The sequence below is a fragment of the Phoenix dactylifera genome, chromosome 7 (assembly GCF_009389715.1).
Source record: "Phoenix dactylifera cultivar Barhee BC4 chromosome 7, palm_55x_up_171113_PBpolish2nd_filt_p, whole genome shotgun sequence".
Lineage (NCBI taxonomy): Eukaryota > Viridiplantae > Streptophyta > Magnoliopsida > Arecales > Arecaceae > Phoenix > Phoenix dactylifera.
In genome coordinates, this window is record NC_052398.1 from 2,640,768 (window position 1) to 2,658,034 (window position 17,267).

Here is a 17,267-nt window from a genome sequence, read left to right on the forward strand (position 1 = left end):
TCCTTATGGTGCGGAAAGAGAGGGTGAGGGAGAAAAGGAGGAGGAGAGAGAGGGAGATGGAAAAGAAGAGGAAGAGGGAGAAGGAGGAGAGGATGGAGGCAGCAACAGTTAGGATGACGTAGGCCAGGAAAGACAGGGACGACAGTGGTGGTTGTTGGAGGGTCGCTGGTGGGGACTGTATGGCCGTTTTAGGAAGAAAGGTTGGAGGAGAGGATGGGTTTAGGGTTTGAGAGTTGATTTTGCTCATGGGGTGCGGTGATAACAGAATCAATTATCACCTAATTATTTTGGCAAGTAGGCACTTCTAGAACTACATCATGGAAAAAGTGTTCATGATATATTGTTTTCCCTCTCCAAGCGCATCAGCTGCCCAAGCCTTCTTTCTTCTTTTTTCTTTTCTTGTTTTCCTTTTCCAAACCTAATGATCTATTTGAAGGATTGATCCAACAATCGTAGTGAAAAAAATAGCATTTCTTGATATTTTCTTTTGTTTGACACCAATGAAGAACATGTAGATGGTCTTTGTCAACAAATTGGCATGAATCACCCTTGAACTCCACGTCCAATACATGGCCTCCATGTAACATAGAAATGGAGCCCACTTCACCCAGAAGCTTTCATGGCCCATGCAGCGCTTAGGCCGCATTCATGGACAAGCATGCAGGTGTATTAATCGTTACTGATATGATTTTTTTTGTGTGTGTATGTGTGCACCCAAAAAAAAAAAAAATTCATCGTTACTGATATAATAAAATTCTCAGGTTGGGAGATCGAAGTGGAAGACAAATAGGACAGGCCACCGGCCAAATATTGAACAACAACATCATGCACATTACCATGTCACCTTTCCCGAGGGCGCAGAGCCGCAGGAAGGTCATCATCGACAATTCACCTTCCATTCCTCCTCCGATGGATGGATGGCTTTGTTTCCTCGCCAATTAAATCGCATGAAAAGCAATCCCAGAATATCTTTCCCAGCCCGAATAGTTTACCGTAGCCTGACGGCAGCAGCGGCCGCGAAGGAGTCGTAGCCGGGGGACCACTGTCCCCGCTCCCACGTAGCCCTCTCCGCCTCCATCCACGTGTCCTGCATCGTACTCGAGGTGGGCCCCAGGCTCGAGGACGACACCTTGCCCGGGGACCACCCTACCCCCCCTATTACCGAGGGGAGGGGGACCACGGGCGCGCAGCGGGCAAGCCGCGTTGAAGCCGGCGGCGCCACCCGGGTGTGTCGGCCTCTCATTAGCGCATTGGCGCAGCCGTGCTCCCAACTCCCCGGTGATCGCCTCCTCCCCGTCGCTGTCCTTCCCGCACCCTCCGATATTATCATATTTATTTAATATTAATATTTTCTTGAGAAAAAACTATTATTTGAATTATAAAAATCTGCGATTATTGTTCTCTCTCCTTCTCTTACCGGCCGGTAAACGTCGATGCATTTGACCCTCCCTCTCCCCCCCCCCATAAAGCCATAGCATCGCAGAGGCTGTAAAGACGGCCGGATTTTTTTCAGGCTTTTTTCTTTTAACCACTGAAGCGGTTTCCCCATCCCTCGGGTCTCCTTCCTTGTTACATTATAGCGATTTATTTCTTTTTTTGTTTTAAATGAGGACCAACGAGATCAAGTCTTTGGGTTTCCTCGTGCTTTGCTTTCAAGTTTCGGCGTCTCTCTCTATGTAGCTATGTCGGTTTCTTTCCTTCTTTCTGTCACAGCTGGGTGAGTTGGGGGAGCAGGAGGGGTTTGGGTGAGGAGGGGATATTTTGTGTTATTATTATGGCGTTCCACAGCCACCTGTCGCACGAGATGGCGCTCCCGCCGTATGCGGAGCAGCAGCTGGGGGAGGGCCCGGCGGTGCTCACAAACTCCGACGAGGCCGTCAGGAAGGCGTCCGGCGGAGGAGGGGGAGGGCCGTCGTGGCTCAGCAACGCCGTCCTCCGGCAGCAGGGGCAGCACTACGGCGGCGACGGGAGCTTCCTCCACCTCCAGACCGCCTCTGACCCGTCCGCCTCCCCGGCGGCCGGCGCGAGCGGGGGTCGGTGGTTCCCGCGGCCGCAGATGCGCGGCAGCGACGAGGAGAACCCGGTGTCGGGCGAGTCCATGATCGCGGCGGCGATGTCTCACGGGGGCCGAGGAGGAGGAGGAGGAGGAGGAGGGTCGAGCGTGCAGGGCGGCGGAGCGGGGGAGGGGGAGGCGGACGCGGCGGCGGGGGAGGGGACGTGGCAGAACGCGAGGTACAAGGCGGAGATACTGTCTCACCCGCTGTACGAGCAGCTGCTGGCGGCGCATGTGGCGTGCCTGAGGATCGCGACGCCGGTGGACCAGCTTTCCCGTATCGACGCGCAGCTGGCCCAGTCCCAGCACGTCGTCGCCAAGTACTCCATGCTCGGCGCTGCCGCGAACACCGACGACAAGGAGCTCAACCAGTTCATGGTCTGTTCCAACCCTTTCTGTTCTCCTCCCTTCTCCGCTATTTTTCTTCTTTTCCCCTCTCTCCTCTCTCCTTTCTAGTGCAAGATAATATTCCAAACTCTTGCTCTCTCTCTCTCTCCCCCTCCGTCTTTGTATTTCTTTGTTCGCTTGCTAATTTAGCTTTGTTTCATGATCTCATGTACCATTGTTCGTTCTGGATTTGGGACTGGGTACCTTGAGTCTAAAGAGGAGTCGAGTGGAAATAAGTTAGGAGTGACATGATTAGTTTCAGTAGGGTTTTATGCTCTTTTGAGCAATCTGGCAAGCATGCGGAAGGTTAGGGATAGATGAGTTGGAAGCAAGAATTACTTAAAGCTGGTCCATTTTGTTTCCTGGGATCACAGCGGAGGTCTCAGGCTCCGGAAGGGGAGGAGGAGGGCTTGTTTTGTCGTTTCTGAAGGAGCATGTGAAGAAGCTAAATGTTGAAGGGGGATGAATAGAACTCCTGCAAAACAATCAGCTAATAATTTCCTAGAATATATTATATTTTATTATATATATATATATATATATATATATATATATATATATATATATATATATATATATATATATATCAGAAAGTATGGCCAGCTTTACCAGCAAACTCCAGACTACATAGTAAGAGCAGCCAAAAACTTGGGAATAGCTGCTCAGAGGCACCGCAGCCAGTTTCAGCATATGTAGTTTGAGAATATTTAACCTACTGAGACTTTCAATATTTTCTGGGTTTGCCTTATGTTTAATGTGGTAGGGCCAGCAGTTGGTCGTCATCTTCATGCTATAACAAACAATGATTTCACTTAAGGTCAAGTAAGATAATTATGTTTCAACCTCAACCACAAATATATGTTGCTAGCATAAAAACTTTGGTTTCTAATGAAACCCTCCTTTTCTACTTGGCCTTGCCTGGTCCTTAGTAACATCATTTGAAGCTGAAATTTCAGGGATTCCAGTGACATAGGGGTGTAGCTCTGCCAAATGCCATGACTGCCGTTACTGCAACTCAAGCTACCATGGATTAGGTTGAAACTTCTGGGCTTTTTAAGCCGGAGTTGTAATACCATTAGGCACTCCAAAAGAAGCACTAGAACAGGGTTGTAGTAACCACCCTACTACATGCAACCAAAGACACCTTTTACCATGGAGACCTTTATCATTGTTTGTGTGGAGTTTTAGCTGATCTCAACTTGTATCAATGATTAGTAGATGACATGACAAATTCATCTGGGGTTAAATTCAAGCCTATGGATCAACATATAAGCAATTTTCTCGCAGTTGATCATTTTTATTAAAGGTTTGAGATGGATTCTTCTAAAGCTTCATGTGAAGACTTCACTTTCAGCTTATCTGCAGAAAAAAAAACTCCAACATAGAACCCCTTTACCTTAACTCTTCCAGTCTCCCTTGATATTGGTACCTTCCTCTGAGCTCCTTATTAATAACACATTAAAAAGCAATGTCTTACTTGAATACTTTAAAGCTTATATGCAGCTGAAACGATTATAAAAAACATTGTTAGACATTCTCGTAAAAAGTAAATTTAAGAAAAGATTGTTCAAAAAGATCAATACAACTTATTGAGCTTGCAACCATTCAGAATTAAGAGATCTCTTTGTGGCTTGAGGAATGGAAAGCAAAGAGATCTTCTTTTTTTTTTTTGATAAATAGAGGTCTCTTGAAAATTCAATCTGTAGTTTTCTCTCCTGAAGATTGAGGAACAGAAAAAGTCTCAACAAAGATAAGGAGGTCTAAATTATCTACTATGTGCAATCAAACATGAAGAGAGTCACCTTTCTTTGACCATGATCTCTAGATCTGGAACTATACACTAGAGGAACCACCTCAAACAATGTGTAAACATCAAACCCAAAACTTTTTTTTTAGGGGTACTCATTCATTCCTATAACCCATCTACAGATAAACATTGGAGGAGCAACTTCCTAGAACCTGTACTCATTAGGTTTTGGAATTTAAATATTCTCTAGGGAGGTTTTCTTAGATGCTTTCTTTCTTGTGCAAGAAAAACTTCTCAGTATGGCCTCGCTTGGGGCTAAAGAATAATTCCAACAATATATATTCATGTGGCAATGCTTCAATGGAGCAAGTTGGAGCTCCAATAAGAATTCATCCTTATGTAGTATTCATTGTAATGCTAGACCATTGCCCAATTATTAGACAACTTGAATTTCAATTGCATACCTGACCAATCTGGTATATAAATATGTTGGAAAAAAAATCTTCAAATGTTTTGTCAAACTTGACCTTGTGTGATGAGACCTTTTAAAACAGAAACATCCAGTTTGTTGTCCAAGTTAGACAGAATCTAAAGGTTCTCTGAAACGTATTTACTTCTTCATGGTGCAACGGGAGCGCTTCAAGAACTGTTTGATTTAGATATTGACAAATGTGGATGTATGGTCAATTGAGCGTTTATTCTAGTAAAAGTTGTGTTTTAACCACAAAAACAAATTATAATTTGGTCACTGTAACTAATTAATATTTGACTTTTAAACACAGCAGGTTCAGTTGTTCGATTAAAAGTATATCCAAGTATCTGATGCATGAATTTTTTGTTCATATTTGAATTTCCTTTGTAATCAAGTGGATTCACCGTATTAGGAACCAGTAACAGTCTGTACGATTTTAACCATTCTTTTTTTTTTTTTTTTGAGAGAGAAGGAATTTTGACCATGAATGTAAGTAAAGTGGAAAAGTTTGGGTCTTTCACGACTAGAGAGTTTCGGTAGCTGTGTGGTTTAGTTTAGGTAGTTCTGTTTATATGATTGACAGTCCATACCTCTTGAAATAAGATGAAAAATATTGCAATTTTTTTTTTAAAAAAAAAAACCATGATGGTGCTCAATTTTAAACTTCAAGGAGATTTTCCAATATTTTACAAACTAAAATGTGGCAAGTGGTTATATCTTTCACACTTTATTTACTAATGTTGTAATTTGTAGATCTTTGGATTTTTATGAGTTCTCACTAAATCATTATTTTTTATATTTAGTACTTCATATTTAATGGAGAAGATTGATGCAATAAATTTAATTTGGATATGGATTTTGTCGGTTGTGGTGATAACTCAGACAAACTTCCAAATTGACGTGCTATGTGAAGATGGTACACACACCCACGCACATAATACATACATACATACATACATAGGGGATTGATAACCTACTCTCTGTTATGGTAGGTTATCAATCTACCCATTTTTCATTGGACAAAAAATATCCTTATTTTTTGTAACTTTTAAGAGTGCTTTATGTCTTTTACAATCTCACATTAACTCACCCTCTCAACCCCCAATTAATGCTCTCTCCCTCTCTCTCTCCGGTGTGTGTGTATGCATGTATGTATATGTATGTATGTCTATGTATGTATGTATGTCTATGTATCTATGTATATGTGTGTATGTATGTATGTATGTGTGTATGTATGTGTATGTATGTATGTATGTGTATGTATGTATGTGTATGTGTGTGTGTGTATGTATGTATGTGTATGTATGTATGTATGTGTGTGTATGTATATGTATGAGAGAGAGAGAGAGGGAGAGCATTAATTGGAGGAGTTAAGAGGGTGAGTAAATGTGGGATTGTAAAAAGACATAAAGCACCCTTAAAAGTTACAAAAAATAAGGGTATTTTTTGTCCAATAAAAAATGGGTAGATTGATAACCTACCATAACAGAGAGTAGGTTATCAATCCCCATATATATATATATATATATATATATATATATATATATATATATATCATAAGACAGTATCTGATCTACGCAGCTTCCTGAGTAATATTATTTCAGGTCAACCAAGAGAAAATCTAAAGTCATTGTCTCTGTTAACCTCAAATAAGATAATTCACAGTATAAAACAACTAGAAAATCTATAGCTAGTAATATTGACATGCGAATCCTTGTTCGACATGCTTTGAGGCTATTATTTACCATACTGCAATTTTTTTCATTTCATAAGCTAATATCTCTGCCATACATCAGAATTCTTATCTTGGGCAGAGCACTTGAACAAGATATTGAAGAATTGCTACCTTGTTTTAGTGTTTGATTGCTCTAATCCTAGTTTATGATTCCTACTTCCTTGTTATGCTTAGACACACTACGTCTTGTTACTCTGTTCCTTCAAAGAGCAACTACAACAGCATGTTCGTGTTCATGCGATGGAAGCAGTGATGGCCTGCTGGGAGCTTGAGCAATCTCTACAGAACCTGACAGGTGACTTTCACATTCTGCTTCCTTAATGCGCATATAATCTGCATACTATGAGGAGTTGAGTTTTATGCCTTAAGAAGCTTCAGTTTGAGTGTTAGCGAAGGTCAACCAATTCAACTGCATGGGCGTGCTACCATCATCCATTCTTGTGTTTGACAAGAATATAGCACGGCATGATGTTCTAGCCACTACATATTATACGTTTTAGCAAGAGGATAATGTTTTACTGGCATTTTATACACAATATCCTTGCCCTCCTTCTGGAGTCGGGGCAATAGAAAGCAGTGCATATAGGTTAACCAGCTCAAAAATTGTAGCTAAGAATACCACATGTCTATCAAACAGCATATCAAATCAACGATTTCTTGACATTTACCATTTAGAGTAAAGTACGCGTATAAATCAGGAACTCTTCAGTGGTGAACCACTGTGGTCTAACTAGATCAATTTGTTGCCCTCCATGATCTGAGAATTGTCCCAGGAACCTAGATGAATAGTAATATGAATGGCCTCCTCGTGCCTTTAATTTTTATTCCAGTACCATTTGAGAACTTGTCAGATGAAGAGGGCTTCTTTGCCAGTTTCACCTACTTCATCCAGTATTCTTCAATGCTTCCAAGAGCACGCGAGGAACGCTGCTTTCATTTGCATGTAAATTACTTGTGGTTTTGCATGTCTTGCCAAATTTGAGGCAAGTATGGTTGCTTTCTTCTTATGTGGAACAATAACTTGTTTCGCCTGCAAAGGCATCCATGACAGGTTCCATTGCAGGTTAAGCCTAAAGGGTGCTTGAAAATCTTATTCTGATCTTATAAATCAATGTACGAATCTTTAAGCCTGATAGAAGGTTACATTTTACCTAGCTTCTTAAACGTCTTCTTCCTCATCACACCATATTCAGAAGGTGAACAAAAGAGTGGTGCCTTGTGTGACATATCACATAGCTTATGAACACTTATTCCGTATCATCTGTCCAGAGAAGGCAGTTATATATGGGCCCTGTTTTCTCAAATCGATGCTGACAATCTTCTCCTTCCTGACTTTTCATTGCTCTGCTATATTAGTAACTTCCTTTTAGACCTACTGCCAGGAATTAGCTTCTCTGACTGGTACTAGGCCAACTAGATATTTCAGCCAGAGAGCAGATCAGGAATATCTTATGAATATATCTTCCCATGGAATGAATAATAATTCCACTACCCTCTTTCTTGGTGTTAAAAAGTAAATATTTATATAGGTCTTTCATGCATTGTGAGGACCCAATCTATGATCTTTAAGATCGGGAGGATGACCCACGATAGATTCTTATTGAGAAGTTATGGTTCTTATCCTTAAATTTCAAATCATGTCATACTCAGAATCCCATACTTCTTGCTTAATGCCTACCTGATACTGGATAGGTCACATACCTTTCAGACCTTACGAAGGACAGATTTTATTAGGCAATCACGCCCACCCATGAACAGGCCTTTACTAGGCATCTTGGCCTCCTTGCCTGGATAAAGGTTTTAAATCAGCATTCTTCTCCACCAAAAAAAGAAGGTTTTTAATTTAACACATCTACACCTTTACAGCAGTTTGGGAAGAATGGTAGACCTCATATTGTGTTCTTATTTTTTATTTTTTATTTTTCATCACGGTCTCATGGTTTTCTTCGAAGATTCTGCCATTGAAATAATCTTCTCAAAATAGTCAATCTATTTTCTTCGAATCCTGCTCCTGGGCGCATCTTGACATGATGCAAGATCTTCAAACGATGTACCGATTATGCAATACAGAACTGCTACAGGCCATAGTTTACAGTTTATTTCCTTAAATAAAGGCCCAGAGACGTAGCGATATATTTTAATTAAACATCTCCTGGGCTTTCATCAATGCACTATGCTCGATTCTAAAGTTTTCTTGCTTCAAATAAGCTGCTACTCAAAACTGCATACCTAGAAGAAAGTTGCTGCTGTTGATTAGTTCAACTTTTTTCATTATAAATACATTGGTTTTAAGTTAATTTTTGAAGAGGTGTCATACTTTTGGTGAGATGTTTAATGAGGAGCAAAATTATGATATGGCAGGCGTATCTCCTGGTGAAGGTACAGGCGCAACCATGTCCGATGATGATGATGACCAGGCAGACAGCGATACCAACTTGTTTGATGGAGGTTTGGATGGGCCTGACAGCATGGGGTTCGGTCCTCTTGTTCCAACCGAGAGTGAGAGGTCTTTGATGGAGCGTGTCAGGCAGGAGCTGAAGCATGAGCTGAAGCAGGTAAGGAAGCACCATGGGAGTGTCATTAGCAGCGACATCACTATTGGGTTACTGAATCTTCTTCACATTGTAGGGTTACAAAGAGAAGATTGTAGACATTCGCGAAGAGATCCTACGCAAGCGAAGAGCTGGAAAACTCCCTGGAGATTCCACTTCTCTTTTAAAGTCCTGGTGGCAGTCCCACTCTAAGTGGCCCTACCCAACAGTAAGCAATTATACACTCATTCGGTTCCTCAAATTTCCCAGTCAATAGTAGAATAGTTTCCTGCTTCTATACATATTTTCTCATGTGTTCTTTCTGTATTGTTCGCATTTTGTTCTCTCCTGTAGTGTTCCTCATGGTCCTCAAGGTGGTTAGTATTGTTTTTGTCTTCTTCAGGAGGATGATAAAGCACGGCTGGTGCAGGAGACAGGTCTGCAACTAAAGCAGATCAATAACTGGTTCATCAACCAAAGGAAGAGGAACTGGCACAGCAATCCCTCATCCTCCACTGCACTGAAGAGTAAACGCAAAAGGTAGACACCAAAGCAGGCTTATATAGTTAATCAGAATCCTATAACCATTGAGAGGTTTTCTTCTTATTTTGAATTTGAATGAGAAGTAACGCAGGTGACAACAATGCTGAGCACTTCATGTGAATGATGGCTGAGGATTTGAACTGCCCCAAAATGAAGCTTAATTTCTATTCCAGTCGTAAGTAAAGTAAATATAAGCACAAAAATTCTCAAAGATGGGCTGCATGACAATCTGGAGAGACCGTCACATGTAAACTACTAACTACTCTGTGGTTTCTAGGGAAACCCAGTGTTACAATGGGACAAATCGCCATAGTTCTGTAAGCACTTGATATCCTAATAAGCAGCAGCTTTTCAGGTTCGTAGCCACGCTATTGCACTATGTGGTGACGTCGCTAAAAGGACAGGGTATCGCAATTACAATGCCAGAAGATTGTGTGGAACTTATTTCCTGTGTTGGCAGATTAAGCTCTTGTTTGCCACTCTGTGTATCTTGGAATAAAAAGATGGAGGTATTAGTGTACAGTATAATATTTTTGTAGTGCTTGTCAGTGCAGTGAACCGTAGCGAGTTTATTGTGCTTTTGCTAGTCATTGAACAACTGCTTGAAGCGTACTAAGATATGGGTGCTACGTAATTCTAGATTTTAAATTCTTACTGAATTCTCTTGTTCTGTTCGTACCAAATTTTCTGTTTTATTTCAATTATTTGGCGAACAGGTCCTGCAATGCACCAGCTGATAGAGGTGGCCTTTTGAAGCAAGACATAGGTAGTACCTAATGACATATTTTGGCAAACATTGATTCGAGTATTCTGTAGTAGATTAGATTGCATTTGCATGCTTAGATATTTCATCCGACTTGCATGTTTTGCTTTCATTCGTACAAGACATATGACATTTGTGGTCTGGTACAGAGCCTGTCTCAATTTGACAACCATATGCTAAGCTGGATCGATAGAACTAAAGGCAATACAGCAGAAATGCTGATCAGCAATTCGTATAGAAATGTTTGATGATATATTCTCTGATCTGATTATTAGAAGGCTGGATCCAAGCGCTTTGTTGGGTCTCCTTATTGCCTGGTTTACTGCTTGTGCCAAGAGATTGAACAACAAAAGGCCAACAATGGCAACAAGATATGGATACATAAACATCCAATCTTTATCTGTAAAAAAAAAAGAGAAAATATTTACTACTTGTATCCATATTTTTTTCCATTCATGAAAAATTGCATGTAGCCCCTAATTTGAAATGAGACAATGATATGGCTTTATTGCTTATGTGCATCTGCCATATGCAAAAGTGCATTTCAGATGGATCCATCGGATTTTTCAATAAAATTTTCTAACTATATTTCCAAGACCCATAATACAGCTGCTGAGGACTAAACAAACTAGATGTCTTACCCTAACTAGGACCCTCTAAAAGCAGACTTCTAAAATAGGACTTTTCTAATGGGAAATAACAAGGTAATAGCAGCCAACTAAATCCAACCATATATGGACTATTTGGACCCCACTTTAACTGAAAATAAGACTTGAAAAACCCTAGAAAAATAGCCCTAAAAATAGCATGAAAATAGAAAAATAAAAGCCTAAGGAAAACAAAATAAATTCTGCTATCACCCTTGCATTTTTTGAGTGCATAACAAAATCATGCAGATGCAAGTCCCAATAATAAGTTGACAATTGTACTTAAATTGGGGGAATTCTAACCATTTGTGAGTCAAACAGGCTCTTGGCACAAGTCCTTGTTCAGCACATTTGGTTTGGTGGGTTGTGAAGATTACCTTCCTCTAGTAATGCAACATATGGTTTTAATGCATGGAACCCCTGGGACGAGAGATTCCCTACTAGCTACCTTGCTGAGTCTTGGAGGCTGTAAATGTGCACCCCCTAGGACTTTCCAAGGATCCTGGTTGCTAAAAACTGAATCTGAAGAAGATGGTTCTTGAAAAAAAGCTTCCACATGTGCAGTGACTTCTTGTATTCAATGACAGCAATGGTATATTTCCACTAAGGGCAGCGAAATGATTGGGCGTATCCTTGGAGTGCAACTGAATGGCCTCAACTTTCCAATCAGCAACATGTACCATGTTATTATGATAAGCAGGAGTTGAACCAGAAGAGTATGCAGGCATCCCAAGGAGCTGCCCATTATTAAATGAGTTGAGAATAAAAGAATAAGAATAGAGAATTATATTTCTGTATGTGTTTTACAATGTACAGGAGCAAGCCGCTTTTATATAGACTAGGAGGCTGATGAAAGTTTAGTAAGGCCTACTAAGTTTGGCACAATCAATCACAAATCAATCAAAATGAAATTTGGTAAGACCGATTAAGTTTGACATAATTTCCTATAATGATTCTAATAAAATGGATGCTCGATCCTTACTCCAATATGATGCTAGGTGCTTGGCTAGTGCCAGCAGTTTGATGATCATGCAAGTGACTCACATCCGAAGAAGAAAATGGCAGATGCTGAATTGGTTTAACACAATTTTCCTTGGAAACAAGTCCCACTGGGCCATCAAGTTTTACATCATTAGAGTTTCTGAATTCTTGGACGGATTTAAATGAAGTGCCTCCATCCTCCCATCAATAGGTCTGACATGGTCAAATGAGTTTCCAGTCACAGAGTCTTGCATCACAGGTTCTGCTGCCTGACAATTTACACTTTTCACAGCATTAGCATCAATACCAGGACTGGTGATCACTTCCTGCTTGACTGAATACTGAATAGCAAAGTCTGCGATGACTGCTGCTGCTGCTGGTGGCCCCCTGAAAAAGGTCCTCAATATGGGCTTGAGGAGTGCCCAATAACATTCCACTAGACGTTGGTGTGTCAACTGATACGATTGTCTGCCTTCTGAATTCTGATCAGATCAAGATTATTTGCCTTCTGAACTACTGGCCTCTCGCTGGCATATTGTGCCTCAGGAACCTGAGGGAACCCATATATGGCAGCCGTGCTCTATGCTTTGGGTTCCACCACATTGTCACCTGAAGCTCCAGCAGCCAAATGAGGAGACTCATACACACACACACACACACATATACATCCATACATACAAAGACACACACACCGATATATGTGTGTGTAGATCATGGTATGTTGTACCGTACCGAACCAGACAGTACCGGATGTACCATATCATACCGGTTCGGTACCAATAGCGTACTAACACTCGGCACGCCTGGCGTACCATGTACCGTACCGACCGTATGCTAGTATGGCACCAGTATGAGGTCCGGTACTGGTACGACGAACCTTAGTATAGATATATATCTATACATATATACATATACACATACATATGTATGTATACGTATATACATATACATACATATGTATACATACGTATATACATACATATATATATATAGAAACACATATAAAAATATTATTGCTGTTATTAGTATTATTACTATTATTAGTACTATTACTCTTTTTAATACTATTATTATTAGTAGTAGTATTATTAGTATTATTAGTATTATTACTATTTTAGTATTCTTATAATTATTCCTACAATTACTATTTTTAGTAGTATTACTATTTTAGTATTATTGCTATTTTTTAGTCTTATTGCTATTTTTAGTTTTATCACTATTATTAGTACTATTACTATTAGTACTATTATTAGTATCGTATTTATTTTTAGTATTGTTACTATTTTTAGTTTTATTACTATTATTAGTATCATTACTATTATTAATATTATTACTATTTTGTACTACTACTATTATTAGTATTATTACTATTTTAGTACTATTATTCTTATGAGTATTATTACTATTTTAGTAACGCTGCTATTTTTAGTATTATTGCTTTTATTAGTATAATTACTACTATTAATAGTATTACTATTTTAGTATTATTGCATTTGGTAGTATTAATGCTATTTTTAGTATTATTATTATTATTAGTATTATTAGTATTACTAGTATTATTACTATTATTAGTACTATTACTATTAGTAATATTTTATTGTTATTAGTATTATTACTATCATTAATATGGTTACTATTATTAGTATTATTACTATTTTTAATATTATTATTTTTTAAAAATATTACTATCATTAGTATTATTAGTATTATTACCACTATTTGTTTTATTACTATTATTGGTATTATTATTGTTATTAGTACTATTACTATTATGATTAATATTAGTATAATATTACTATAATATAATATAATATTATTATAATTATAACATGATATATAATATATCGGTATAATATAATAGATTGGAATCCAATCTAATAATAGATTATATTATATTATTATATATTTAATAATAATATTATAATATATCGTATAATATAATATAATGTAATGTAATATAATCTAATATATTATCTTTTATATTATTAATCAGATATTATAATAATATTATATATTATCATAATATAACTATTACTATTATAATAATAATATGAAATTATGATTGTAATAATATGTTATATTACGCTTATAATAAAATAAAAAAAATATGTTATATTATAATTATGTAGTACTACAACAATATAATATATTATACTATTATAATATAATAATACAACATAATATATTATTAATTTATTATTATATTGTATAATAATATATTATGATATGTTACGTTATAAGATGTAATACTGATATTTATTGGTGGGGTCATTAGAAAAAATTTATTAAAATTAAAATAATTTTCAATATTAGTTAGAAAGCACTTTTGGAGAGAAGCTCTAAAATAGAGCTTTTCTCAAGTAGACCTTTTTAGCTTTTTGGCAAAGCTAAAATAGCTTTCTGATTTTTTTATCGAATGCTACTATATCATCCAAAAGTACTTTTGGAGGGCAAAAAAGTGCTTTCTAGTCCTCCAAAAGCTTTACTAAATAGGGCCTAAGTCAATGTGGTAATTAGAGAATAGAAGGAGGTTATCTCTCAATCTGTTAGGGCGTTCTTCTTTCTTACCTCTTTTGCTCTCTTTTTTTGTGTATATCCAGTGGAGGAGCCTACTTACCACCAGAGAATTATGGCATCTGGGTCGACCAGAAGTGACTGGCATGAGTACGACCGTACATCGGGCATGAATATTTCACACACGGATAACGCCATGCCTGTCACATCGATGATCTCGATAATTATTGGGTTCCTAGGTTAGGATGCAACCAACTGCGGAGAGTTTCTGATATGCAAGCTCAGCAGTATGGCGCTGAGCCCGCCGTATGGCCGCTCTCGATCCACCATGTGGCCACTCCCAATCCATTATGTGTTGGTGTCATGGCATGTTTTTATTAGTTAAACCTTTTGGTGAACTATAGCTAGTTTAGAGGCGTATTACTACATACGCCCAAAGCAATAGGACCCACCAGAGGATTTGGAGCTTTGGATTTTGGGACAACTGTCACCTGACACGTGGTCATGACCACAAGGGGGCTAATTTAACATAATCCCTGTGAAATAAATTAGATTGTCGCCTTGCACCTTTCTTTGAAGGTTATTTTTTTATAAATATCATTTTTTAAAAAAATTGGAAACTACCATTGCCCGGGAAAGGATCATACATATGCAGTCTTATCCAAACATATGACGGAATTATTTTTGTATTTTGAATTGATGATATTTAAATCATTCTGAAACAACCTTACTATTATACTAAAGTCTACACTCAAATATGACCTTGTTATTATCTTGAAATAGTAGTATAGCTGCTAGAATCTGAGTTGAGATTGGTCGCCGCCCAAGATCGATTGAGGTCGGTCAATACCAAGGAGAAAAACTAGTCCACCAAGAGTCAAGAAAGAATTTTGGGATGTTGAAGGGTTATCAGCACCACTCCAGAAGGCGAGATTGATCTGAAAAGAAACCTATTAGCTGAAAGGTTTCCGATAAGAAATCCTCCAATGCTTAAGTTAGTGAAACTTTAGAGCATCAATGAGAGAACGAGAGAGAAAAGTGGCAAAAAGTTCGAATATATTTATTTGAGAGTCTCCATCATCCCTATATATAGGATGGGGTGAGAGTCTGTTAGTTTAATCATCAAAAGGTGCAATAACCATGATAATAACGTCATGTGTTAAATGCATAATAATGGCTCCTCATGGTGAGCGCACAACGTTAATTGTGTTGCAGTATATTTATGGCCGATCTGGTGCTCCTGTAATGATCCTCAGCATTATTCCACAATTGGACCGTTCACAATAACACGCCAGCCAATACCGAGGTCATTCTCCTTGGATAAGTCCCAGGAAGATCGGAACAATCCAAAATCAAATCAGAATGGTCAATATTCTGCCCATCAAGTAGCATTAGTTGGACTTTAATATTGGATCCACGGAAGCATGCAGCTACCCTCCACTCATGATGGGGATTCACTTGTGATGCAATGCTTTTATACTCTCCAAACTGCAAGACAATAACTTATTCAAGGCAATAGCCATCATCACTCGCGGCCTCATCCAATTTGCTAACGTGGTTCCTGAGAAAAGGAATATCCAATCTATATTCCATCTATTTAGCTCTTATATACCTTTGAGAAAAGAAAAGGTGAGCAGTAGAGTCTAATTTAATTGAGGAGTCAAATAAAAAAAAAACGCAAAACAACTTGGGAGTTTCACAAAAGAATTTGATTGCAAAACAGTAGATACAGCATATATATATGATAGTTAACATGGATAATTGATTGCAAACGCATGTTTAGTTTCTATATCGAATATTCATCGAGCTATTTTGAATGGAATTCTAAATTATTATATATATAATATACACAATATATATATATATATATATATATATATATATATATATATATATATATATATATATATATATATATTCTCCATGGTATTACCCAGCCTTTTGTCCTTGATCTCATTGGATTGTTCAAATCGAGGAGACTAGAAAATATAAAAAATAAAAAATGACTTATAAATATAAATAGAATCATAAAACGACTAATTAAAAATATAGCATCGCAGCCCCGATGGTGTACACAAACAAGTCCGCGGAACGCAAAGAAATATCCCGACAGGAAAACCCTACCTTGTCCCAGCCGCCGGAGCCGGCGACACCGGGAGCCGCGCAAGGGACTTCCGGTGCCGGAACGCCTCGGAATCTTCGCTGCCGTCGTCACCCTCATCGAAGTTGAGGGAGTAGCTGAGGGGGTCGTACCGGAACCCGCCGGCGCGGCGGCGGGGCCTACCGATCCGGGACACGAGGATCCAGCACCTCTTTCGGAGCTCCGCCAGCACCTTCACCTTCGACCGGGGCCACGTGGACAATGACCGGAGCAGCGACGCCGGCCTCGCGTTCATTGAGGCACCGAAGCAGCAGGAGAAGAAGGCCGAGCAGCGGCTCTTCTTCTTGAGAGAGGACGGAGGGGAGGAGGAGACATCGTCGCCACGATCGCATCTCATGGTGGTGCTCTAGGGTTAAGGTTTGGAAGGGATAAACCCTAAAAACGGAGTTTAATTTTTTTAACAAAAGAAAAAAAACAGAAGGGAAGGAAGAGGAAATGGATCGGTTTGGGGAAGGCGTTGGAAGGAAAAACGGAAGTGATTTTTATAATAGATGGCATGGCTAAGAATGGCACCGGGCGCATGCAAGCGTCCCAAGAACGAATCCGCGGACTCCAAGTGAATCCTAATCACTCGCGCTCGCACGTAAGATGTGGATGCGACTCACACGAGCCCATAAATTTTCATAAATTTTCTTGTGCTGGGGGATCGGCAACCGTCTAAACGAAAGGCAAATGTCGCTTAATTTACTGATTATCCACTTAACTAATTTTGTGATTAGCACCATGGTATGAT

The 17,267-nt window shown here is 38.9% G+C and overlaps 1 protein-coding gene across 2 annotated transcripts; it reads left to right on the forward strand.

Annotated features, from left to right (window-relative positions):
• The first annotated feature begins 1,479 nt into the window (after nt 1-1,479).
• On the forward strand, nt 1,480-10,127 carry LOC103719034 (homeobox protein knotted-1-like 13). 2 transcript variants are annotated; one of them, XM_039127914.1, is made up of 6 exons: nt 1,480-2,431; nt 6,569-6,689; nt 8,756-8,949; nt 9,023-9,154; nt 9,329-9,465; nt 9,560-10,127. In XM_039127914.1, exons 1-6 carry the CDS (start codon nt 1,775-1,777, stop codon nt 9,561-9,563), a joined length of 1,245 nt encoding a protein of 414 aa, XP_038983842.1. In that variant the 5' UTR covers nt 1,480-1,774; the 3' UTR covers nt 9,564-10,127. The 2 variants fall into 2 exon arrangements, with proteins under 2 accessions (XP_038983842.1, XP_038983841.1); XM_039127913.1 differs by having other exon boundaries at nt 1,481-2,431; nt 9,552-10,127.
• The last annotated feature ends 7,140 nt before the right edge of the window (nt 10,128-17,267 follow it).